General features: G+C 39.2%; 1 protein-coding gene across 3 annotated transcripts in view; it reads left to right on the top strand.

Moving 5' to 3' along the window:
- The window catches only part of CTNNA1 (catenin alpha 1), a 294,712-nt gene that overhangs the window by 240,810 nt on the left and 26,054 nt on the right, over positions 1–27,848 (top strand). For all 3 annotated transcript variants that reach the window (XM_045819887.1, XM_045819869.1, XM_045819877.1), the window contains exons 8-9: positions 9,483–9,563; positions 10,726–10,878. In XM_045819887.1, the coding sequence (XP_045675843.1) occupies positions 9,483–9,563; positions 10,726–10,878 (234 nt within the window). The remainder of the gene's footprint in view (positions 1–9,482; positions 9,564–10,725; positions 10,879–27,848) is intronic.

The following is a 27,848-nucleotide window of genomic DNA, read 5'->3' as shown; positions in this document are numbered from 1 at the left end:
GCATAATGTTCTCCATCCAAGCTGTAGCAAAGGGTAGGAGCTCCATCTTTCTTTCTGCTGCGTGGTATTCCATTGTGTAAATGTACTATAGTTTTTTGATCCACTCATTTACCAATGGGCACTTAGGTTGCTTCCAACACTTGACTATTGTAAATTGTGCTACTTTGAACATTGGAGTGCATGGGCTCTTTTGAATTGGCGTTTCAGGTTTCTTGGAGTATAGTCTCAGCAATGGAATTGCTGGGTCAAAAGGCAGTTCCATTTTTAGTTTTTTGAGGAAATTCCATACTGTTTTCCACAGTGGTTGCACCAGTCTGCATTCCCACCAACAGTGCACTAGAGTCCCCTTTTCTCCACAACCTTGCCAGCATTTGTTTTTTGTTGATTTGTTTATGATGGCCATTCTCACCCGTGTGAAGTGGTATCTCATTGTGGTTTTAATTTGCATCTCTCTGATGGCTAACGATGCTGAGCAGCCTTTCATGTGTCTCTGGGCCCTCTGTATGTCCTCCTTGGAGAAGTGTCTGTTCAGGTCCTTTGCCCATTTTTTAATTGGGTTGTTTGTTTTCCTGGAGTGGAGTCATGTGAGTTCTTTATATATATTGGAGATCGAACCTTTGTCTGAAGTATCATTTGCAAATATATTTTCCCATATGTTTGGTTGCTTTTTCCTTTTCCTGATGTTTTCTTTAGCCATGCAGAAGCCTTTTTATTTTGATGAAGTCTCATTTGTTTATTTTTTCCTTTATGTCCCTTGCTATAGGGGGCATATCAGGGTAAATATTGCTGCATGGAATATCTGGGATTTTCCTGCCTATATTCTCCCTCTAGGATTTTTATGGTGTCATGACTTACATTTAAGTTTTTTATCTATCTTAAGTTTACTTTTGTGTATGGTGTAAGTGGGTGGTAGAGTTTGTTTTTTTTGCATGTAGCTGTCCAACCTCCTGACACCATTTGTTGAAGAGGCTACTTTTACTCCATTTTATGCTTCTGCCCCCTTGTCAAATATTAAGTGACCATTGAGACTTGGATTTATTTCTGGGCTCTCTGTTGTGTTCCATTGATTCATGTGTCTGTTCTTATGCCAATAACAGACTGTGTTGATTACTGTGGCCTTGTGATATAGTTTGAAATGTAATACATCACATAAACAAAAGGAAAGACACAAATCACATGATCATATCAATAGATGTGGAAAAAGCATTTGGTAAAGTACAGCACCCATTTATTATAAAAACTCTCAGCAGAGTGGGGGTAGAGGGAGCATACCTCAACATAATAAAGGCCATATATGAGAAACCTACAGCCAACATCATACTCAATGGGCAAAAACTAAAAGCTTTCCTACAAGATCAGGAACAAGACAAGGATGACTACTTTCACCACTTCTTTTCAACATAGTATTGGAAGTCCTAGCCTCAGAAATCAGATAAGAAAAGGCATCCAAATTGGAAAGGAGGAAGCAAAACTGCCATTGTTTGCCGATGACATGATAGTATACATAGAAAATCCTATAGACTCCACCAAAAAAGTGCTTGACCTAATAAGTGAATTTGGCAAAATGGCAGGATACAAAGTCAGTATTCAGAAATCGAAGGCATTATTTTTGTACACCAACAATGAAATATCAGAAACAGAAATCAGGGGAAAAACTCTATTTGCTATAGCAACAAGAAAAATAAAGTAACTAGGAATAAATCTGACCAAGGAGCTAAAAGACCTGTACTCAGAAAACTACACAACACTGAAGAAAGAAATTAAGGAAGACAGAAACAAATGGAAGATGTGCCATGTTCATGGATTGGAAGAATTAACGTCATCAAAATGTCCGTACTTCCCAAAGCAATTTATAGATTCAACACAATCCCTATTAAAATACCAATGACATATTTCACATAAATAGAACAAACATTTAAAAAATTTATATGGAACCATAAATGGCCCTGAATAGCCGTAGCAATCTTGAGAAAGAAGAACAAAGTGGGAGGGATCACAATACCTGATAGCAAGGCAGGCTTCTTCTTCTTCCTTCTCCTCGCGCCCCCTTCCCTCTCCCACTCCATTATTCTAAAATACAACCAAGTTTGGATTTGTCCTTCCTGCTTTTTCCTCTCCACATTTCGAGTAGCTTTTTATTTAGATGTATTTCCTCCTGCCTACATAGATGGCCATGTGCTGTATTCAGAGCCATTTGCACAGGATAGAATTAAGAGTAAGATACACATTCATATTTCCTTAAAGAATCCCTTTCAGTTTTAGAGGACTCTTTGACTCAATTGGCTAAATTTAAAAGGATGAATTTGCATGTATATTGTCTAGATGCTAGCAAGTTTTGGTTGCTGAAGCTTGGAAATGTCCCATTCCCTCAGAACCTTCTTAAATTTGCTGTGGGTTAGAGGGACAGCGACATGAGCTGAGGCAAGCAAAAAATATTGAAATATGTAATGTCATCAATGCAGAGAAAATCAATAACAAGAATTTGGCCCAAAGAGTGAAAGATCATTTCTTATTATGAAAGGCTATTGCAGCATGTAACATTATAGCTGCAGTTGAGATGTGTGTACTCATGTTGCTGAAATGTGGCTTGCTGAGGCTTGAGCTCTTGTGGGAGCTGATTCTGTCCTGCTGCTTGTTCTGTGTGGGGGAAGGCTGAGGGGTCTGTCTGTCTGTCTGTCTTTCCAGTGGCTTCATAGTTTTTCCCATCTGTATGTTTGTGGATGTGGGTGTGTATCTAAGGACTGCATAGCTTTTTTCATATATGGCTGTACTGCAACTTACATGTTTGTTTTGAGGCTTATAGCTTTTGTAAATAGAATAAAATGAATATCTTTTAATATCTTTGCATTCTTAGTCAAGTTTGTATTAATATAAGTTTCTAACCATGAAATTTCAGGTTAAGGGATGTGTATCTTTAGAATTGATAGACACTGCCATATTGCCTTGCAAAAATTTTTAAACTATTTCAAACTGCCCATAGTTGCCTATGAATATGCACTAGCTACCCACTCAAGTTCTCCCCCAAACACCATGTTGGAAACCAGCAAACTTTTAAAATATCTGGGAATCTGATAGGTGAAAAATGCTTTTTGGTTTGTATCATTTTGTATGTAGGTATAGTGTTTGTTCTTTTCTGTAGACTGTATTTCATTTGCTCATTCCACACCCCACTCCTAAAATTGGTCATTTTCTTAAAGATTTTTAAGATATTTTTCCTTATTAAATAAACTGACTTTGCCAAATATCTTACATACTTATTTCAGTTAGTCATTTGTCTTTGAAAAGTGTATGGTTTTGCTCTATGTACTTAATTTTAAAGAATGGCTAAACTGATGAGAAGCTTTTTAAAATATTAAAACAAACCCATACTTGCACCAGTTGGTGAACATAAGATGTTGTAGAATCTTTAGTAAACAAGGATTCCCTGTTAAACCATTATCTTAAGTAGGGCAGAGAGGGTCTGAGAGCCCTTTAGAATTTTTTTTTTTTTAATCAGTATAGAAACCAAAAGACCTCCCTGGTTTATCACAAATTTCAGTCCAGTTTTACCAGTTAACTGAGCATTTAAAAATCCTTCTGAAATATACCCACAATTACCCACAATATACCCACAATATCCTCTAAAGGCAAAACTTGAAGTAGAAACCTCTGAGCCAGGGCCAAACTCCTTAATCTATTAATTCAACAAACATTTATTGAACACTTGCTATATGGCAGCCATAGACCTAGTTGCTCAGGATGCAGCCCTTATCCCCCTCCCCCCAGGTTGTTAGTAGCTTCAAATTTAAATTTTTAATTGACCTTTATATATTTAATTTGTATACCTGTTGGGTTTTTATACCTGTTTGTGCTTCTGAGAACTTCCCAAATTACTATGCACAGAAGCTGTTTAACAAGTAGATGATTACTCTCTTTTTTAAGGGGGGGGGGAATCCTGGTGTCTGAAAAGAGATTGGAACATCTCAGCTATATGCTTCAGCTTGTGCCAGGGACGTCTTGGGATTGGCTCTCTCACTTTTCTCTACCATGGATTTTTGTCATTTTTTATCCCCCAGAAAGAGACAGAAATAGTTCACATGCTCATTCTGATCTCCCAGGATTTGAGGGAAAGGTGCCACAAATTCATTGTGATTCAGTTGATTGCAGTTCTGTGCTGTAGCAGCCATGTAGCTGGACATGGTATAGTCACACCATGTTGGAATACCTGAAAAGCCATATTCTAACATGTGTCTATGGCCAGAGCTGAAAATACCTAAGCTTATTATAACTGATAGGACATTTAGACAGATAGCTGGGCATATTTTCAGGTGTAAATGCAGCATCAAGCTGAGAAAAATCTATAGGTGGTATGTAAGGCTGGCTGTCATCTGCAAGAATTCCCAGGCAAACCAGTAAAGCTCATTTTTAGACTTCTGTTGTCTGTAAGGGGAAGAAAAGGAAAGTGGGGTAATATGTCTGTTACATTAGTGTTCCCTACCACTTTTTTAAAAAAAAAATTAGCATGAACTAGGTAACAGTAGGCAAGCTGGAAATTTCTGTTCTTTGCAATTGAAGGAGAGGGTACTCTTTGAAAGGAATTTGGAAATGCAGGTATATATAACCATTATATTCTAATATTGAGCTCTTAGTCTTTGCCTAAGGCTCTCAGTGACTCTCATCACATTCAGCTTATGCAGAGCCCATCAGCCATCTGTGGGCCAGGTAGAACAACCAGGTCAAGTTGTTTCTCATGTTATTCCCCAAATGTTTAGTGCATGATAATGTGTTGCCCAGTCAACAGCAGAGCTTTTATTTTAGTCGAACTCATGAAAACATGGATTGGCTCTCTAATAGGTGATGCTAGTGTTCTTTGGTGTTCAGACATTTTCCATGAGTGTATCTTTAATATTATAGCTCCCTATTCTTCACTCAAGCCTCCAGCAGCACCATAGATACCACATCCTCACCCCGGCTTTACTTAAAGGCCTCTGCTCCACGGATGACAGCCTTTTCCTGTTTTTTTACCTATGGTGCTGCTTCATTCATTTCTCTTGTTGTTTTGGTGATGGGGAGAGGGGGCTGCTTCAGATGCTCATTCTTACTTGGGTCTTGTGGAATGCCATGGTTTTAGTTTTTAAATTCTGTTTAATTTTCTGGTGGCTGATGGAGACATTGTATCTAGTTAGACCTTCCTGTTGAACTAATCATACCTTCTTACTTTCTTTTAAATAGTCCCTAAATGTTTCAGGATTAAAATTTTGGATTTTGCCCTTCTCTGCTACTCTCTCCAGCCTTACTCTAGTATATTAAAATGAAGATAGAAAGCAGTATTTGGCATTATTTGAAACCCTTATATTTTGACTAATAACAGGAAATCAGGAGACCAGTAATTTGCTGTATAGATCACACATTAAGTCCAGTGACTTTGATAACATTTCTCATTTCATTCATGTCCAAATGGAGAGAGACAGGTATGACTTGAAACTGGCTCTGGGGAAAAGTATAAGGTGCTGTGGGAGCACTCCAGAGGGGCTTCTAACTTGAACTTAGAATTGGGGGTGGCTCCAGGAAGTATGCTGTCTCATCTAAAGGATGGATAGGAACTAGAAGGGGAGAAGAGTATTTTAAGTTGGTGAGAGAGCATGGCATGCCTGAAGAATTAAGATGCAGTGGGTGGGTCATAACATGGAAGATGGCAGAGTGACCATGGTCACTGAAGTAATGGTGATGGCTGGGCTCCGGCAGGGAGAAAGCAGAACAAGACGAGAAGGAAGTCTTTGGCTGAAGAGGCCTCGCTGAAGAGACCAGATAGCCCCTTCAGCATATAGCGTGTTTTTTCCAGAAAGAACTGGATGTTTTCACTGTGGTTTTTTCCCTGGAAGCGCTGAGTTTATCTTGTGCCTTTACCCTTTAGGTGGATCCTGTTAACCTTTGTCACATTGTTTCTAGGGACTAAAATGCCCCCTGAGGTGCCTCCAGTGATGCCAGGGACATACTTCATCCCTTCTTGACTGCTGCTTATTGTATCCCTTCTCAAAGCAGGGAAGGGTTGGAGTGCAGTCAGGGCCTTCAGAGGTGGGCTCGGTTGTGGGTGACAGACTGGCGGCCATGTGCACCAGCTGCAGCAGTGAGACCTGCCTCTGTGGCAGGGGTGTGAGTGGTCGGGCATGTTGTACATTTGTTGTGGGAGAGTGCTTGCTCACTCTTTCTGAGGCAGGAGTCAGTTCCTTCTGGGGGAAACGCTGTTATTTCAGAGGTTACCTCCAAAATGGGTAAAACCCTTATGAAATTCTAGTTCTTAATACTTTAAAAAAAACAACACCTAACTTAAATGTAACCTTCTGCATAACTGTTACTACTTTGACCCACTAGAGGCCCAGCATGATACAGGGTATTGCTGAATTAGTGTTACTCTGAATTATTTTACCTCAGATTATAAAGCCTCTGATAGAAGGATTATGACTGGTCCTGCCTACTCCAGTGGATGCAGAGTAGGTGCTCAGTAAACAGTGTGTTTAAACTAATAGAAGTCTGTTCACGCAGGACAAAGGAATGTGGGGGAGCTTCTTCAAGCTTCTATTAAAAATGGGTTTTGAAAGCTCTTCACTATGTCAGCCAGAACTGTGTTGCTGGAGACTGTCCCAGCCAATAACCTTTGCTTCTCAGCTGGCATTTACTTGCCAATGAGAAGCTTTATGCTAAAACCCCAAACATGCCTTATATTTTTCTTCTAAGCCCTTTTGTCACTGTTTAGCATGGATATCCATATAAAAATTGAATGACCTATCTGGTCTCTCTGCTCAGTGGAATAGTCTCCAAATTAGGTGGGAGTCACGAGTCACTTATTTTAAAGATTCATTGAGCATTTTACTTTGGTTTACCTAAAACTAGATATAAAGAACCCTAACAGTTGTAATTTCAAAGAGAAGTAAAGTTTTGTTTTACAGATCAAAAATGTTCTACTTTCACCAGGTTCATTGTTAAGGTTGTGTGTATATACATGTATACTCATTCCGATTGCATTTTAAATGATTGTGTGACAGGCTAATAAGCCAAGACAAGCAGAATTGGGAAACTGAGATAGATACTTAAACAAGCAGTTTGCAGCCATCTAGTAAATCCTATCTTCCCTAAACCAAGGACACTTAAGAGTAGTGGTGTACACTTCTCTCTAACCAGAGGGTAAATAACTTAAATCATCCAACTCAGGGAGATAGATAGCAGAAATCCAATTAGTGCCATTTGCCAACCATACCCAGGACAGATGAAGATAAGGGAATAAATCTCATTTTGTTACATCGGCATAAAGTTGATGAATATTCTGTTGAGATCCTCCCCAAGAGTTCCCCAAAATTCCCTCAAAAGGAAGGTTCCTGCTAATGCTCCCTTACCCCAGGCACACCAGCACTATTCCCTTCCCCTTCTTCCCCCACAGGCGTGCATCTCCTAAACTCTAAGGGAGCCCACAAGGCTTGCAACCAGGGAGCAGTGGGCAGCAGCAGCTTGTCCCAGGCTAACCCCCTGCCCCTGCCCCCAGGGCCCCCTTTTCTCTGACTTCTCAGGGAGCCAACAGCAGCCCTGCTAAGGCTCATTTCTTTCCTATAACATTTCCAGAGAGCCAGGGCAGCCTTGCTTAGGCTCTCCTTTCGCTTCCAATATCCTAAGCACTTCTTTGTTTCATTGATCCCATCTTTAAAAAACGTCCTCTCAAAATCACCTGGACTCGTGAAGTCTTTCCTACACCAGTCAAGAACCCACACACAATTGGCTAGCCCTAGGCAAAACCTACTCAGGGCCAGGTCCCCTGTTCCACTAATAACTGGAACCCTGAACTTGCTATTTGGAGTATATTTTTTAAAGAGATGCTTTGATTTAAAAGGTGGTCTGACTAGTATAACCTAAAAGCTTCAGTAAATAACTGCTTCTGAACTGCCCCCTCCTGATTCATGAGGCATAAACTTCTTATTTCCTAAAGTAACAAGAAAGACAAATTGATTTTTAGGGTAATTGAACAAAGAATTAACAGATTCATGGTGTGGCATCTTAAAGTGAATTTTATTGTGTGACTATAATTCCCTCAAAAGTCAAGTTGAAGGGTGGTTTTTATATAACTTTCTAAGTAAATCTTCCCAATTTGAGGGAATTTCTGGGTATTTTATGTTACAGGGAACGGGGCTCTCATGAGGTCATTTAATCCAACCTTTGGGTTTTTGATAAATAAGTGTTTTCTAGAGTAAATGATTCCTCCCTCCAAAACATGGCTAGGAGCAGTGACAAACTTTACTGGGTTTATATACAGAAATTTTCTTGGAGTGCTTGAGTGTCTAAGAATATATTGAGACTTTCTTTATTAAATTTAAAAAAAAAGATTGTATTTATTTATTTTTAGAGAGAGGGGAGAGAAACATTAATATGTGGTTGCCTCTTGTGCACCCCCTACTGGGGACCTGGCTTGCAGACCAGGCATATGCCCCGACTGGGAATTAAACTGGCGACCCTTTGGTTGGAAAGCCAGCACTCAATCCACTGAGGCACACCAGCAAGGGCTCTACTACCATCTGTTTTGACTCTGCTTGGGATGTTCTCTGGGGTGAAGATGAACTCATCCCCTTGACTGGTGAAGAAAGGCTGATTTATATACCTCTCTTAGAGTAGCTAGAATGTTCTTATCTGTGCAACATGATTGCATTAAGCTTAGCCTAGATTTATAAAAAATAAATAAAGTAATGAAGTAATCTCACAGAGCATTCTTATTCAAGCTGCATAATATTCATTGTTAACTTGGACCCATCATAGTGTATCTTAGTGTTTTTTTTAATATTTTATCTATCTATCTATCTATCTATCTATCTATCTATTTATTTGAGAGGGAAGGGAGGGAGAGAGAGAAACATCAATGTGCGGTTGCTGGGGGTCATGGCCTGCAACCCAGGCGTGTACCCTGACTGGGAATCGAACCTGCGACACTTTGGTTCGCAGCCCGCGCTCAATCCACTGAGCTACGCCAGCCAGGGCTTTGTATCTTAGTTTTAAAATTCATTTTCACATTGTTTTAGTGCCAGGTGCCAACTTTCATATTTTGACATTCTTCAAATCTCAGAGCTCACCAAAATTGGATGTAACCTGTTCTAGCTTGCAGTTCAAGAAGAGCTGGTTTGTTAATGAAATTTGTGTATGCAGAACCTTGGATTAAAATATAAATATAAATTTTTAAATGGAACTTGAAGTGACAGTCCTATTCCTTGGCTTCTGTTACTTTGGTAAAACTCCCTCAATTCCCATCATCAGATGATGTGGAGCCTAAGAGTCGTTAAGGTTATGTTTTTATGAACAAAGCCACATGGTTCCCCATGTCCCCTGTTCTGCCTCCCCCGGTGTATTTTCCAACTTCGGGTTTTAAAAAAATTGACTGTTTTTTCAATGTTAACTTGAACATAAATAGCTGTTGGCTATCATTAAATTTATTTGTGAATCACTAAAAGGTGCATCTCTTTTTTCCCCAGGCGGGACGTAAAGAAAGAAGTGATGCGCTCAATTCTGCAATAGATAAAATGACCAAGAAGACCAGGGACCTGCGTAGACAGGTAAGCTAAAGAAAGTGCTGATTGCCTGCCTCCCCAAGCTCTCAGTTTTGTAGTTCTGGTTAAAATCTCAGTAAATACTGGGCCCCGACACATTTTAAAAGGGGTAAGGATTGACTTTCACAGGAAACTGACTATCTCTGTTTTGGTGCTAATAAGCTTCTAAGTGGCTAATAAAATCTCTAGGGGACCTGGACTGATATGGTCCTACTGGGATGGCCTGAATAAGTTAGCTCTTGTGTGAAAAGGATGTACAGGTGAGAAAATCAATTTAAAATGACTTGGGGGCCCGTGAAAATACACTGAGACAGAAATTGCAGCCATTCATCTGACTTACCCAGTGCTGGTTACGCACTCATAGTTTCCTTACATCCTCGGTGGAGATGTATTTCCAGTGCACATACGGTGGGTAGAGATATATTTAGGGTGCTCAGTTTTCCAAGTTAGTAAACAGAGGAAAGAGTTTCTTCATTTAATGTTAAATAATTCAATTAACATTTTAGAATCATATTGAGTTTTCATCTTTAAGAAAGGTAGGACTGAATTTATAAAACAATGTATTAAGACTTAAAAAGAAGTTGTAGTAATAATACAATTTCCATACTTAGTGGAGAGACATTTTGTCATGTCTAATATAAAACAAAATGAAAGAGGGACTGTATCTTTGTATTCCTTTATTGAAGTAGCATTAGAAATGGTTTTAAAGATGACCTTTTGGTTTTAAAGTTCATAGTATGCCAGCTCTGTTCAGATAGACCAGAAAGTACATTTTTCCTCTCTTCTCAGTTTTATTTAGCCATTTAGGCTAATTACGTATATTCCAAGGCTGTGTGCCAGTTTAACTCAGAGCTGCTTTCTGTTTAGTTTATTATTCCTTTAAGATATAAGCTTCCCGATTCCCAAGAAAATTTTGTAAATCCCAAGAAAAAAGGGTATAATGTTGAAAACTGAAGGTTCTGTGCAGTTCCCTAGATGATTACCTGCAATCACACGATTCCTGTGTTGCAGATTGTATAACTGCATGAGTTACATGGGGAGGGGGTTGTCTTCATATTAAGTGCAGCCAAGCTATCATAAGCTTCCATTAAATTTAAAAGTACAGAAGAAAAAAGTAATCCAGCTTCTTATTAGAAATCAAATCAAACTTTTACAATTTAATTATTAGCTTCGCAAAGCTGTCATGGACCACGTGTCAGATTCATTCCTGGAAACCAATGTTCCACTTTTAGTATTGATTGAAGCTGCAAAGAATGGAAATGAGAAAGAAGTTAAAGAGTATGCCCAAGTTTTCCGTGAACATGCCAACAAATTGACTGAGGTAAGTGTTTTAGCAGTTTCTTTAACTGTAAGTAATTTAATAGAGTGTGATGATTTTTAGTCACATGATTTAATCAGCTAAAAATTTTAGGGGATCGCCTAATATACAATATGTTTAAGATGAAAGTCTTTTATTATTACTTAACATCATCTAAAATCACCATTTTGGTTAGTTTACATTAATTATGTACATGATTAAACATAGATAGTCCCTATACTGTAAAACTTAGCATCTCTGTTTAATGTTAATGCTAATAAAGATAGATAATGACGTTGGTGAAACTCACAAGACACTATCAAAAGGAGTAGCAGCTACAAGATGGAGCTCAAGAATCCGACTGTCTGGGTTTGCATCCTGGCAAATTATTGGATTGGCTAAAACGTCCGTTGTGTTTTTTTCTGTAAGATAAAAGGCACATTTTTCATTTTCACCAATAACTTTATTGATTTGGGTATATTGAGTATGTTGGCTATATCCCGCTATTGGTTTCTAGTGGGTAGTGACCAAGGGTGTACTAAATGTCTTCCAGTGCATAAGACAGCCCTACAGCAAACTTACATGCCTAAATGTCAGTAGTACCAAGAAACTTTGCTAACCACTTTTGACACATTCAATCAGTTACAGCACCTCCTCCATACACTGCACAAATCATTTTTTGTGTTTCAGTCACATTTTTACCTTTCTTGAAATAATAAAGCATAATTACACTGGAAATGTTACATATGTTCTTCCATCTTCAGTATTAAAATGGCTGTACAAAAATTCACCAATTTTGATAATTTTTAGAAAAATGCATGCTGATGTGACAGCCGTCACAACACAGTCTTAACAAAATTGTTTCAGATGAATTTAAAGACAACCAAGCACTACTAGACCCATCCTATAGAAAACAATTAATAGTTTTTGGCCAGCCCAATACTTACTCCTGCCCTGAATTCCCATTTCTTGTCTGTAAAATACAGATGCTGATAATACCTATCTTAGAATTATTTTGAAGTCTAAAATAGATGATGTGTGTCAGGTGCTTAGCACTTCCCTGAGATACAGACTCAGCCCAATCATTTTGTTTTAAAATTAAAGACACTGAGCCCTAACATGCTGCTAATTCGATGTATTTGAATAGTAGAAATCTGTATGTAAGTGGTTGGTTTGTAAGAAGAAATAGGAGTGAGTTGCTATTTAATTTCCAGGTAAGTCTTGTTCTTACCTTTTGCTAACTGAAATTATGCTATTGATTGATTTATTAATTATTATTTTATTTCAAAAATTTGACACATAGTAAGCATATACCCAAGTTATTTGATATTATAACTTAATGTAAAACATCTAATATTTGAAAAAGATTTCATAGACCATTTGGTTAGTCATTATATAAGAACAGGAAATGGGGCTTTTATGTAAAAATTTATGTCCTATATGTTTGAATTTATAGTGATATTAGGCCAGTTTAATACTATAAAATATTCCAAGGAAAACATCAGTAATCACATTAAATACATTACTAATTTTATATTTAGTTTTCTTTGAATATTATGAATTAATTATGTACATAATACATAGGTCAGTCTGCTGTTGAACTTAATGATTCTGGCATTTGGATTAAAATGGGAAGAATTTCATTTTCTGTCTCTTACATTAAGCATAATCTCGTTCACAAGAGTTAATGGCAGCATGAGGTGTAACCTTCTTGAAGACAAAGATTGTCTTCAGGAAGCCAGCCTCAGTAAGTAGCCTGCATATTAGAAAGTATGCCTGTGAGGCAGGAAGCAAGGACACTGCCTGCCCAAGGCTTTGAGTAACAGGTTCCAGTAATGGCATGGGAAGGGTGCAGCGTGGCAGCTGGATCTCAGCAGGAAGCCCTGGTCTGTACTGCAGCTGGAGGGCCCTGTGGGCCTCCCCTGTCATCCTCAGCCTCTCCAGCCAATGGAACTGACACTTACTGAGAACCTACTGTGTACCATTTATGTGCAAGTACAATGTACTTTCTATAACAACATTTCTCAGGTTAGGAAACTATGGTTTAGGGTTAAATAACTTGGCCTAAAGTCCCCAGGCTTATATCTCTCCAACAGTGAGGGCTATGCCACTTGAACTTACTGGTTTAATGGACAGCCTTTTGCCCAATGAGAAGCACTATATGGGCCTTTGGAGACCTTGCTCCAGGAGCTTTGTCCATGGTTATTTATACTTTTTATTTCATTCTGAACATCAGTAAGCAGGGGCCCCTTAGAGTTCAGAGTTTGGTGATCCCTCTCTCGACTTGGTTTTGACCCCTTTCTTACCTCTCTTCCCCTCTCTATGCCCTCCACTCCCTCATCCCCCACTCAGATATATGTATTAAAGTGCTTTTCATTGCTTGAGTCATAACCAAAGGCTTTGTATTACCATTCTACTGTTAATTACATTTAAGGTGATAGAGATACTAGGATGCATATGTGCATGAAAAGGAAATGAGCGTTTAAAGTGTAAAAGCAGCAAGAGATAAGAAGCTATCTACAGGGGAGTTCCCATAAGACTGTCAGCTGATTTCTCAAAAGAAACTTCACTGGCTAGAAGGGATTGCAAGAAATACTCAAAGCCATGAAAAGCAGGGACCTACAGCTGAGATTGCTTTGCCCAGCAAAACTATTGCTTAGAACCAAAGGGCAGATAAAGAGCTTCCCAGACAAGATAAAACTAAAAGTTCATCATCACCAAACCATTATTATATGATATGATAATGGGACTTACTTAAGAAATAGAAGATCAAAACTATGAACAATAAAATGGCAAAAATACATATCTATCAACAATTGAATCTAAAAAGAAACTAACCAAACAAGAAGAACAGAGATAGAATCATGATATGGAGAGTGTTTTGATGGTTGCCAGATGGGAAGGGGTATGGAAGAATCAGTGAAGAGGTGAGGGGATTAAGAAGTACAAATAGGTAGTTGCAGAATAGCCATGGGGATGTTACAGAATAGAAATGGAGTAGCCAAAGAACTTACACCCATAACCCATGGACATGAACAGTGGTGTGGGGATTGCCTGAGGGAGTGAGGGGTGCTGTGTGGAGGGGGGGAAATCAGGACAACTGTAATAGCATAATCAATAAAATAGAATGAAAAAATAAAATTCTGAAATACAGTTGTCGGTAACTACCTGGAGTTACCACAGCTGCAAGTTTGGAGGTTCCCCTGGCCATCCACACTGCTAACTAATTGGTTACAACTTTTGAGGGTTCCCATGACCCATTTCAGTTTCAGTAATTTGCTATTAACTCATAGAACCCAGAACAGTGCTATACTACTTATGATTACATTTTATTGTAAAGAATAAAAATCAGGAGCAGCCAAATGAAGAGACACATAGGGTGAAGTGTGAAAAGGCCTTGTTAAAAAAAAAAAAGACCATTCAGCCAAGTAAATGTGAAAATCTAATGGCTTTATTAAGCGATTCATGAGTCAGGCAGCATCCCACCTAGCAACTGGAAGGGCACCCTTGGGGTTGTACAAAATGGAAGTGTTTTGTAAAAGAGAGTGGGAATAAGGGCGCTCTTAACAAAAGAAAAGAAAGGATTATTTTTGGGTGAAAGAACCCAAAGCAGATTGCTACTTCTTTAGGGGGGGCAATATGGTGAAGGGTCCACATGACAGACAGATTACTTCATTGGTGAGAAAACAGACTGGCTAATTAAGATTGTTTCTGGGAGAGGTTGAAACTGCAATTAAATCTAGGTTTGGTATCATGGGCTTTTAATCCAAGTGATGCCATTTTGAGCCTGTGGTTTTCTCTTTAATTGTCTCAAAGACAGAGTTTTCCGCCCTCTACCCGTGGAATCAGAGCACTTGACCTTCCTGGCACTCTGACGATTCAACAACCAGGGAGCTCCACTGAGTCTGTGTCGAGTTTTTGTTGGGGTTTCATTATGTAGGCGTGATTGATAGAATCGTGATTTAATTGAACTCAGTCTCCATCTTCCCTTGCTTCCCTGAAGCCTGGATTCTCCTGAGTATCCCAGTCATATAATCACTTGGTTGACACAGTGGTCTGCTTCTATCCCCAATCAGCCATTAGTATAACATATATCTCGGTGCCCCACCCAGGGTTACCTCATTAGTATAAACTACCTGGGTCAATGAAGAATAACAAAGACCCTCCTGTGACTACTGATTCCCAAGGATTTAGAAGTTTCCTCCCAGGAACCTGGGCCTAAGACCAAATATACTTTACTACACAACACCTCCCAATCTCAAAGGTACATGGAATGCCTGGTTTTCAGGTACCTTGCTGTGCAGCCATACATACACATTACATGAAAGAGGTAGGACAGCACAGAGGTAGGTCTGTGTCTTGCAGCTTTCTGTAGATCCTATCTGTGGCCCTTTACCGAGAGACTCCCCACTTCTTTTATTTGGTACTCCTTGCATTGTTTGAGCTTTCCCTTTCTCTGGAGGCTCTCCCCTTTGGAAGCCAAGTTTTCTGTCCTTTCCTGGGGATTGGGTCCGTCTATTTACACTGCAGTGAGTGATTCTTAACCTCACAGAATCTGTGATTCTCACTCTGGTGTGTAAATTGTCACTTATCTTTTCTTGGACTCCTTCTATAGTGGGAAACTCCCTCCCTGTAGATATTGAAAATGTGGTATGGAAAAAGTATATAAAATGTACATTCTTTGTGCAAATCTTCACCTTTAAAAAATGTGTGGCTACTGAAAATTTTTAAAATTTTCTTATGTGGCCCACACTGTGTTTCTGTTGGACAGCACTGGTCTGGCTGATTTGCTCAGGCTTTCCAGAGGCTCTCTTCATTCTCCCTCTTCTCTGAACACCAGCTGCAAGCCAGCACTCCTCGAATGCCTGCTCCAGGGGCAGGCGCACAAAGATAGAGCAGCCAAGGCCTCCGTCATTCTGGAAGGAGGCTCTGACCAGTGGATCTCAGGATGGCTTTAGCTTTTGGGGTAGTGGCTTCCGTTGTTGATTCCACTGAGCTCACAGTCAGTCGGCTTGGGGTTTTTCCTCCCGAGGTGCTGCTGCTGAGTCCCCTCTATCCATTCCTGTCTCTGTGGGTGTGGTTGTTGCTTGGGTCTCTGGTGGTTTTGACAGTCACCCAGTTTAAACTTCTTAGATTCAGTTTAGTGTTTCGTCCTATCAGAATTGTTGCTATTAATATTATTGATGGCCCCTTCTAAACTGTGTCTTTCCCCCTCCCTCCCTCCCTCCCTTCATTTTTAAATAAGTGTATCTTTTGTCCTTTATTCAATCTGATGTTTAGAAAATTGTCTAAGACAAGGCATAGGATATAACCTTTCAGCTTGCTACTAGAAATCATTCTCTTGATTGAACTGTTTTTTGTATAGTTGGCCTTTCAGGCAATTAAGAATCTCTTTATTTTTGTCTTGCTTGCTATCTAGGTAAAACATGGCCACACTGTTACCCTCATGTTCTTTTCAGTATCATTCATGCTCACCCCATTAAAATTGGGGTAACTGTAGGAAGCATAATTTCTATATGCTATTTTTATGCTATATAGCCTTTTTTGTAGGTTCCAGCTGCCTGTCTGCTTCCCAGAGCAGCAGATTCTGCTCATGTGCTGTCCAGTAATTTCTTCTCTCCCTCCCACCCTCACCAGTCTTCCCCATGAACCCTTTCAGGCTATTGTATATCAAATAGCTGCTCCTTGGGGTTAGATGAACTCCTCTCACAGCTGCTTCCTAAAGGGTATAGTCTGATCTATTGGGTGTTAGAAAATGTGCTCTTCAACACTGAAGTGAAGCCAGGCTTCTCCCTAGAACCATTTGGTGATGCTGTGTGATTGCTGCAGCAGGGACCTAGAGGCACATAAAACTTGGAGCAGCCAGTTTGCCCAGGGCTGATCTTTGGCAACACTGCTAGGCTCATTTGCCCAACTGAAAGCACCTCTATGCAGCAAGGTGCCGAGGAGAAAAGATGAAAGTGTCAGTTTAGATTAGGTGCAGTTTGGGGGACACTGCCATTTAAAAGTATGGCTTTTAAAAAAAAACTGTAAAAGAAATACAAGTTTGGCCCTGGCTGGGTAGCTCAGTTGGTTAGAGAGTCATCCCGCCAAAGTTCTGGGCTTGATCCCTGGTCAAGGCACATACAAGAAACAACCAGTGAGTGAGTGCATATAAGTGGGATGACAGATCGACGTTTCTCTCCCTCCACCCTCTTTCCTCTCTCTTTCTAAAAATCAATCAATAAAAAAAATAAAAGTTCATTTTAGAAAATTTGTGAAATAAATCACAAAGAAAAAGGAGTAAAATTTTGGAGTAGATTCACATTTATATGTGGGTGTTTTTCTTAAATGATTGTATTTATTTTTAGAGACAGGAGAAGGGAGGGAGAAAAAGAGGGAGAGAAACAGTCCTGTATGGTTGCCTCTTGTGCACCCCCAACTGGGGACCTGGCCCATAACCCAGGCATGTGCCCTTGACTGGGAATCAAACTGGTGACCTTTTGGTTCACAGGCCGGTGCTCAATCCACTGAACCACACCAGCCAGGGCTTTTTGGTTTGTTTGTTTTTAGGGGGGCAGTTTTAAACGATATGTAAAATTGATATCATACTGGGGTTTTTTTAGGCAAATGGTTATCATAATGTGTTATGATATAATTTGTTTTTGCTCTGCTTATTATATCACATCCATTTCATTGTGTTATAAAGTACTCATTTATAGTGTGTATATTGATTGCTTACTAGTCCCTTTATTTAACCAGTCCCCTACTATGAGGCATGTAGGTTATTTAGGTTGTTTTTGTCTTTTACTATTACATACAAAAGTATGATAAACACCCTTTTATTTTTTTATTTGCCATCGCCCCACTTACGAGTTCAAGCCAAAAGTATGGGAGTTATCCTTGATTCTTCTTTTTCTCTATTTATTCTTCATATGCCATATTTCATTCACAAGTCTCCATAGCATTCTTTTCTTTATTTCCATGGACACCATTCTAGTCCAAGCCATCATCTCTCACTGGACTTGGCAAGAGCCTCCTAATCGATTCTTTTGATTTCACTCTTGTCCGTCTCTAGTTTCTTCCGTAAAAGTGTAATCTGATCAGATCGGACCATGGCATTCCTTTGCTTCAGGATCCATCAGTATTCTCACCACCACTTTCCGTGGCATATAGTTGCACTTGGGATAAAAATCCCAAAATCCAGGTTCTTAACCATGGTCCATAAGGCACCCTGCCTGCCTTTCCAAATGCCTATTGTCCTGTCTCTCCCTCTAGTTCCCTTCTCCTTACCCCATGCTAGACAACTTCTTTCTCTTTGACCATAACCATATCACCACCTTGTGTCCTCTGCACTCCCTGGGCCCTCTGCCTGCAACAACCCACTCACTTCTCATCATAGAGGTCTCTGCCCAGATGTTACCTCTGCAGAGGGGTGTTCCTGATCCCTCCAAATTCCCTCCACCCCACACTCTACCGTGTTTTCTTCCTGTCACCTGATTTACACCCCACATAACACTTTTCACTTTCTGAAGTTACTGGGTTTGCCTTGTTTTCTTCTCTGTTCCCATATCATACTCCAACAGAATGTTAAATTCTTTGGGAATATGGGCCTAGAACAGCGCCTGGAGCATAGTAGGTCCTCAATAACTATTAGAGGAATGAATCTACTGGTCTCAAAGGTAATAAACATTAAGAGTTACCTAGGCACTTTCAGGTTCCTGGGCCACTGTCCCCAAAGATTTGGATTCAGTGGTCTGAGGGATGTACTTTGAGAAATTCAGAGCTTTACCTTAGGACTGAACGTCATTGCTAGTGAGCTTTGCCTTTTTCTGAAGTATCTGTAATGTTTCTTCAAAAGAGTGTCATTCTGTACAATGTATACATGAGATGAATTGTGAGATCTTGTAGGATGTAGAGATGGGAAAATTTTGGAAACTTTTTAAAGATTAGTTGACATTGATTTGAGCAATATTTTCTTTTGCTAGAACAAAGCATTCAAAAACCTATAGCAAGCTTTTCAAAGTGGAGGGAGAAAAAATTGTAATGGGTTTTTGTAGAGTTGCTAAAATCTCCCAGTCACTGTTCTGGGCACTAAGTATATAGCAGTGAATGAAACAAACCCCCTACTGTGCGAAGATTACCTTATACTAGAGAGAGACAATCAAAATATTTATATGATGTATATATTTTTTATAATGTGACCCAAATGGTGCTGAAATTATATGTGAAAAAGGTTATCCATTTTATCAGCATTCGAAAGGGGAGCTGAGCAAAAGCTGTTATTTTAAACAGCATTTTAATACATGACCAAAATAAAATTGGAGCAGATGTGTTGGCACTTGCTAACTTGGTTTTTGGAAGTCTTATTTATTGCTTTAATAGAAATACTTTCCCCTTAGACCAGATAAAATATAAAATGGTAATGCTATAATTTGGAGTGTCATATAAAGTTGCTTCAAATGTATTAATAGTTTTTAAGTAGTCTTAGGGATAACACCCACTTAGAAATGGAAACCTATTATGGAGTCTTCTTTGTATAGCACATTATGGAAATACAAGATTAGTCTCAAGAATAAAAAGCATGTACTGACTCTGAAATTTTACGAGCAGAGAGGATTTCTTTCCAGACCCTCTCTGTTCACAGTGTTGAGAAGGCTGCATGGTGCTGGCTGCCTCTTGGATCCTTATTAAATGACTTTTGTGATTTTACTTGAAAAAGCAAATTAACAGTGTTTGCTGTGAAGTTGCTTTTAACTTATTTTCTCAGAATCTGGCTAATACCTCTGACTGCCTCATACCACAGTTGTCAGTGGAATCCAGTACCTCCCTACATATTGAAGGTGTTGAAGTCCCTTAAGTGAAGGGTGTATAGAGGTCGTGTTGTTCAAGGCCAGTGAGTAGGGGAGCAGGAGCTGAGGTCAGCCGTGGTGAGCTGGGTGGCATTCTCATCACTGTTCTCTGCCTTTCTGGAGGACAGACAGCACTGAGGGCTTTGCTTTCCTCTGTTTATAAATGGCGTGGCTCTGCTGCAGGAAGCAGGACGCTTTTTATACTTGACTGTCACCTACCACATTAATGATTTATGTTGCTCTTTAATTTAAAGTATAGAGGTGAAAGTGTATTGAAGTGAAAAATTTATTTTGTTGCAAAATACTAACTTTTTGTCAACAACGTAACACACGTGTATCCTTTTTAACTGCTTCATTCTTTGCCCACATCCTTTGGCTGTGAGCAGCTTAACAACTAAAGAACAATCAGTTTTCCCTTTTAATTTTTCTCTCTTCTGAGTCCTTTTTCAGTTTCATGAATTGAGAGTGAAATAGGAAAAATGCCATTTTATGAAATCTTGCCTATAAAAACTATGTATCATTTAGTATCCTTTTTCCTTTAGCTCCAGACATTGTATTAAAATAGCCCTCTTATAACCTGCTACAGTAAGATATCTTGTTCATTGCCTTGTGAGTTAAGAACCAAAATGTAAATGTAACTGGTATGCTGTTGAGCTAGATTATCATTACTTGTGGGGCTCCCCACTCTCCCCCCAAGTATTTCCCATTATCCAGGACTTCATAGGGTACGACTTTATTGGCTTGAAATGTGTTTTAACTGCAAATTGAATGATCTGCATTTTAACTTTTATTCTGTGGTGTGCTGATAATGTGTAGTAAAGTAGCCTTGAAGAAGGCTCTGTGAGAAGCATTTGAATTAAACACTGACCTTATACAATCTACTTGTGACACCTTGGGTGTTTTCTTTGTGCCTCTGTTTAATACTGTAGGATGAAATTCTTGCAAATAACAAATTAAATGAAGGTTCAACTTTTCAAGACTGTAAGATGTTTGCATGAAAATAGTCAGGTGTTCTTGGGTGTTATGCTGACCTTCAGCACCAGAAGAATTTTCTAAACATATTAAGCTTGGTCTCACATTTTCAGAGATATTTCAGATTAATGGGACTGTGTGAGACAAAAGTCTTGACTTACTGTTTCATCTTACCCCCTAACAAGCATTTTTGGCTGAACTTAACCACCTAGTCAATTTTGGGGATGGTCAAGTGAAGGCAGTGGATGAACCTTGTTCTCAGGGAGCATCAGGATTCTTTTCTGTTGAACCGTTGGTAGGAATGATTAAGGAAGCACTCTGCCTGGTGACGGCCCTGCTTCAGAAGAATGTAGGCCTCCTATTTTCTCATCAGTAGAGCTGATGGACTAATGTTTAGACAGGCGCCTGTTTAGCTTTACTGATAGATAGGTTATTCAGGTAGTTAGATAATAGGGGACTTTTATATTTATTTATTTTTAGAGGGAGGGAAAAGGAGGGAGAAAGAGGGAGAGAAGCATCAGTGTGTGGTTGCCTCTCGTGCGCCCAACTGGGGACCTGGCCTGCAACCCGTCATGTGCCCTGACTGGGAATCAAACCAGTGACCCTTTGGTTCATAGGCCAGCATTTAATCCACTGAGCCACACCAGCCAGGACAAAAAATACAGAACTATTAAAGTAGTATATATGATACTATGTAAATGGAAATGATTACAGCGTCATCTGGGTGGTGATCTACAAATGAAAGCTTATTATTTATTAAACAATAGCCAAATTGTTTAAAATAGTTGATGATGTTTCAGTAAATTCACTATTTCTAATCCTTGCTAGAGATACTTATGTTTATATCTTGCTGCTTCCTAAAATTAGATTTGACATAACTTATTTAGGACAAAAACATGAAGTAAGGTAGAGGTAGAAAATCAGAATAGAGGAAAAGAGTAATAGACAATTAAGAGCTATAATTGTCATGTGTGAGTTTGGATTTGGCTCTGCACTGCCTGGTAGCAAGGAGAAAAGGATGAAACACAAGTAGTTGTGTAGTTCTTGTCTTTGGAATGGAGGAAGGATGTCCATTTTCTTCATGAAAAATAAGCCTATTCTGATAATAAAGTATAAAAGGAATTCTTACATGGGGCTTTTCTATAAGAAACAGTGATGGGGTCCTCAACATTTTAACATACAGTGACAAATTCCATGATTTTCTTATTTTCTTGTAAGTTCCTTCGAAAAAGGCAAAGTCATAACATTGCGTTCCTACTGAGTTGCAGTCCCTGCAGCTATGACCTAGTCAGGGGCTCGCCCAGCACGTGGCCTCGAGCTCCCCAATGGCAGTATTGGGAGGACGGTGCACAGCGAATCTGTACGTCATGTGCTTTTTCCTGATCACCCCAGCATAGCTTTCTCCTTTCTTCTGAAAAATAATGTTCAGTCTTTGTTTTTTTGTTTTAAATGTACCTTGTAAAGAGCATATGTTTAGTTATCATTACTCAGTTTAGCACAGTTTATTTTTTTCTGTTAGGGTTTAGTACATACACATTCCTTATAGTTATGACATTGGATTCATTTTTACCATTGAGTTTGTTCTCTTTCTCTTTCACCCTCTGCTTCTATCTTTCCCTTTTTGGAGTGGTTGAGACTTCCCACCTCCTTTTTTATTACCCTCCTCCTCATTTGGAAATCATATACTCTCTGTTTTATTAGTAGTAACTCTGGATATTTTATCATGTATATTCAACTCAGAGATGAGGATTAATCAACTCAATAGCTTTCCTTCCTGAAATAATATAGGAATCTTAGAATACTTTAACTCTATTCTCCAACTTAAATATTGTCCAGTATTTTGGTTTTCTTTATTTATAGCCCCCTGAGTTAGACATGGTTGATATTGCCTTACTCATTTTTTCAACTTTGCATAAATTTTATATGATACGATATTTTCATTGCTTCCCATTTCTTCTTGCATGTTAAACCTTCTGGGGTTACTTCCCTTTCTGAAGCATATTCATTAGAAACGTCTTTAGTGGGCGTGGGAGAGGGATATATCTGGAGTAAATGCTCTTAAGTTGTTTTTGTTTTTGTTTTGTCTTTATGTCTTTCTTGTGCTCTGTTTCTTGAAAAAATAGTTTCAGTGTATTTATAGTCCTAGGATAGATGATTCCCCCCTCCATCCTCCACCTCAGTGATTTGAAGATTATTTCTCTATTTCTGGCCTCCCTGGTTGCAGTTGGAAAGTCAGCAGTCAGTCTCACAGAGCTTTCTTCATAGATAATTTGTATTTACTTCCTGGCTATTTAAAAATCTTGTCTTTGTTGTTCTAAAGCTTTACTACAGTGTATCAGGCTGTGGATTTCTTTTTACTTCCCATGCTTAGAATTTGTCTTCCTAAATCTAAAATTTAGATTTCATTCACTCTGAAAAAATTTTATTATTGTTCTTTCTTTCAGTATTACCTCTGTTCCATTCTGTCTTTCCTCCTGAAAATTCTCATGCTTGAATAGTAGGCCTTCTGAATTTATCTTGCATTTCTCTTAATTTTTCATATTGTGAAAATTTTTTTCTTTTTTTTAAATCTTAGGTTTGACTTTATAGGTTAATAATTCTCTCTTTGCAGCACTGTTTCAGTCAAGATTATTTTATATTTCCAAGAGTGCCAGAAGTTACTGCTTTTCTCTCAAAGCTCTATTTTGATTCTTCTCAAGTCTGTGTAGTATAATTTTTCTGAGTATTCTTTCCTTGTCTCTACTTTGTATACTTTTTAAAATTCCTGTTAACATAAGAAAAATCTTTTAATATTCCATTTTTGATCATTTGAGTATCTGCAGTCATTGTGGATCTAATCACTCAATTCTTTAGCCTACTCTTGCCCAAGATGGCTTATTTCCGTCTGTATTTTTTGCACTTTTTATTGTGAATTCACATCCTGGTATTTTGCACCTAGGAATTCTTTGAGGCCTTTGATTATCTTTCATCAGAGAAAATTTCCATTTAGATTTGCTTCTGCCAGTTGTTTAGGGATATCACTAATATATGACCTCCTAAACCTAAACGCTTTTGGGGCTAAATAAATAATTTCTATATCTGAACCCCTGTGGAGGACCAGATTTTGGTTAGAATTTGGGAAGGTAGACCTTTTCTTTTCTTCTCTTTGAGTAAATGCTTAGAGCTTACACTGGCAAGTATTCTACTGTTTCCCTCTTCATGGCGACTTCTTTGTTCTTTCACTCTTATCACTAAGGCTTTTGGCTTTTGGCCATCCCAGCTCTGTGCAGCAGAGCCTGTGATCTGAAGTGAAGGTCATGGCCTTGGCCCATTAAAAACACGGGTTCTGACCACAGAATGGTACATACCCCGTTCCCCTCCCCCCACCCTTATCTCAAATAAACGCTGTCTTCAGTGCTTGCTTACCTCTCTGAATTCCTGCTTTCTCATTTCTAGCCTCTGATAATTTCCTCTAATTACTCATCTGCTTAGCCCTGAATTTCTTTTAAAGATTTTAAAAAGATTTTTTTTATTTATTTTTAGAGAGGGAAGGGAGAGACAAAGAGAGAGAGAAACATCAACGTGCGGTTGCTGGGGGCCATGGCCTGCAACCCAGGCATGTGCCCTTACTGGGAATCGAACCTGCGATGCTTTGGTTCACAGCCCGTGCTCAATCCACTGAGCTACGCTAGCCAGGGCTGCCCTGAATTTTTTTAAATAGCAGATTCTATTTTAAAAAATAGAATTTTTAAAAATATGGTAATTTAGGTATCATAAAATTTACCCATTCTAAGTATGCAGTTCAGGGATTTTTTACTAAATTTACAGAACTACATAACCATCACCACAGTCCAGTGTGGAACTTTTCTGTCGCCTGCGCACACTTCGTTTTTTGGTAACATGCCTTGTTCCCCCTAAGAAGGTAACCAGCACCCTCCCCTGGAAATTGGGAAGGTGAGTGCTTACCCTTTGTTCCATCATCAATTCCCCTGTGGGCTTGGGAGTGATTGTTAGAAATTTCTTGAGTAGTTTTGAAATTTATATGACGTAGAGTTGGGACATCTCAGATATATGACAAGTTTAGAAAAGTTGAGTTACTGTTATTTTAGAATTTTTGAGAGTTAGACTCAATCATTTTAAAGAAGAAAATTCAAGCTGTAGTAGCTTGACCCAAGGCTGCATGGGAAGTGATGTAGGTTTTGAGCTTCAGCCTTGTAGTCTGCTTCTCAGGTTGTGATGTTGCCACTTAGATTTAAAAGACCTTTTCCACAGGTGTTCTGCTTGTTTCACTTCATGGAACGGGAATGACTTTGTCATGAGAGTAAGTCATTAATTTATGGCCAAGAACAGAATTAGTCTTGTCTTCCTTTAGAGGTTCCAGAGTAAGGGGCAGTGTCGCACTTCAGCAAAATGCAAAACCACGAGCACTTACCCGAGGGCAGTGGGAACAACTTGTGTGTGGTTTAAACAACTCTGCACTTTAAAGTCATCAGCACATACTGTATAATAGAAGAAAATGGTCATAATGGGATATTTTTCTACTATAGAACTTTCTTTCATAAATTTTAAGTAAAGAAAATCTAGTGTAAATGTAGAGCTTTTCTAAATCTCTGAAATGTTATCTTTCTGTCATGTGCAGATGTCATGTTTGCTGATCTGACACAGCCTCACTATGACAGTCTCCTTCACAGCACAGACTGTTACTGGGCTCCTCCTGAAACCTGCAGCAGCCTAGAGCTGTTTTTTTATTAGGGAGTTGCAAGCTTTCCAAAATGTTCTGCTCCTTAACATGGTCCAGACTCACATGAGTTAGGCAGAAGCAGTGCAGCAGAGGCACTCGTCACTCTTTCATGATGTCAGAGCCAGGGGTCATTGTGTCGGTTCTAGCCCACTCCTTGGATTAGCAGGCATCAAAGACATTTACATTGTTAGTCGTACCTCAAGTTACTGTGATAGCAAAGACAGAATAATTAATTCCCAGAACAACTGTAGAGATACTGCTCAGTGCTCTACAAAGTCTCAGCTCAGCCAGGTTCTCTGGAAGTTAGCTGCTCTGGGTGTTTTTAATTCAAACTTCATAATCTTCGGTCTCTGTATTAACTGCCATCCCAGATTTTTAGAGCCCAGAAGGAGACATTTAGGAAGCCCTTCCCCTCACTCTGAGCTTTCCCTGTACCCTGGCACTAATATACAAGGTTAGCCTCTCAGGGAACTATGGTCAAGAGGCTGCATTTGCACATTTTTCATTGTTAGAAGTGAGTAGCCTTGTCCCTGGAGGGTGAATTGAGCGTTCATCTGGAGAAGACTGTCAGTGACAGGTGCCTGCTACCTTCTCCCAGGCCAGTCAGGGTGGCTTCCTGAAACAGGCAGTGTACCTAACATTTTAAAGCAAAGAGCAAGTCTTCCCTAACCTTTGTTTTGTTAGGATTATTAGGAAATAGGAAAGGTGGTTTACCAAAGTCAGCCATTTCGGCCTCAGCCACTCTATTAGTAGATAGTACTTTATATAGTTTTTTGCTCCTTAATTTAAATATTTTTCTGGGTTTTTCAGATTCATACAATTGGGAGACTATAAATAGAAATGAGATTATATGAGTAGTGACTAAGGTATGGAAGACAGAAACACAGTGGCAGACCTTTCCGCATCTGACATTCGCCTGGCTTCCTAAGCGGTGGGGGTGGGGTGGGGGTGCTGGCATCAGTTCGCTCAGCTCACAGGGACCTCCGTTAGTCCCAGCTGCTAGTTCAGTGATCAGCTGCACATTTTGTATTTGGTTTTCAAAACCCCCTCTTAGGGCATGAACATACCTAATTTAAGCTTTCCCCTTCATTATAGCATCATAAAATGTGCAATTGAGGGATAATGTTTTTTTAAGTCTTCTATAAAATTTAGCTTAGGCCATATTTTGTAGCAATTTTTAAACAAATAAGGATCTACAGTCAGCTCTATTGATTGTCATCATGAAGAGAAAAGTCCCTCTTGGCTCAGGTCCAGTTGACATCAGAAAGTAGAATTGTAATCTTCAGGGAGAATAGATGTCACTTCTTTATGTGATTTTGAAGGCCACTAAACATTAAAGACCTAATTTTCAGTTTCTTTACATTTTATTTTTAAACTGCATGTTCGTTCTTTTGTTTCTTCTTGTGATTAGACAGTACAGGATTCTGATAGTTTAGCAGTCTTGCAGAAAGCTGTTAATGCCTAACTGTAACACAGCAAACAGCCATAGTAGTATATATTTTTCTTGTGTCTTTATGTGCTTACGTTGGGTGGAGGAGTAAAAAATCAAAGGTTATTTGCCATTGCCCTTGTTTACTCTGGCATTTAAATTCTTGGAAATTGCCTTTGGTATTTCACTGCCTGTGCCTCTGTCATTCATTACTGAGTTTGCATCTGGGGGAAAGATGTGTCTCAGCCCCGCATAGTCAGTTGGTCTGTGGCATTACTAATGGAATTGGCAAGGTTACCATTAAGAAGCCGTAACAGTCACTATAGAGCACTACAGAGCAACATTATCGGCATAGCCAGAGCTTTGCCAGAGGAAGTATGGCACAACTTTGAAACACTGTTTCTGGCTACATGAGCAATGTCATTGAGACTGTTGGGTGGGAAGTTCCAATGAAGCCGCATAGTTGGGGAAAGAGTCCAGCTGTCAGTGCTTTTGAGAAGCCAGCTAGGGGACAGTTTTGCTCTTAACAATGGGACATCATTGCTGTTTCTTTTTCCTTTTCTGATGAGGATGTCTTTGTGTCCATGTTGATGGCTTAATGCTATTTTTTTTTAATTTGAAAAAATAGACTTATATTCAAATAAAGCTCATTTGGGCTTAAAGTAAGCATCCATTCACCTGTCAAATGAGAATAGTAACTTAGATTTTCGATTTCCTTACTTCAGAACAGCTGCAAAGTACACTAGGATACCAGCAGTTCTTTCCTGGTGCATTTGGTTCCTTAGCTTTTCTCATGTCACTGCCCCACTGGGAGAACTTCTTCCTGAAGTTACTGTTCAGACAGGTCAGAGCCCATTTAAAGCCTGTGAGTTACAGGCCATGGGATCTTTTAAGGTTCTGCCACCAACTTACAGTATGACCTGTGTTATGAATCAGTACAATTTCCTTAGCACAGGTCTTAAAAAAAAAGTATCTTTGTAAGCTGTAAAGGTCGGGAGTAAGGGTAAGTGTATGTTTGTTTTCCTTTGCAGTTTAAGAGAAA

The sequence above is a fragment of the Phyllostomus hastatus genome, unplaced genomic scaffold (genome assembly GCF_019186645.2).
Source record: "Phyllostomus hastatus isolate PE091 unplaced genomic scaffold, TTU_PhHast_1.1 phas_contig_150, whole genome shotgun sequence".
NCBI lineage: Eukaryota > Metazoa > Chordata > Mammalia > Chiroptera > Phyllostomidae > Phyllostomus > Phyllostomus hastatus.
This window is presented reverse-complemented; position numbering and strand designations above follow the sequence as displayed.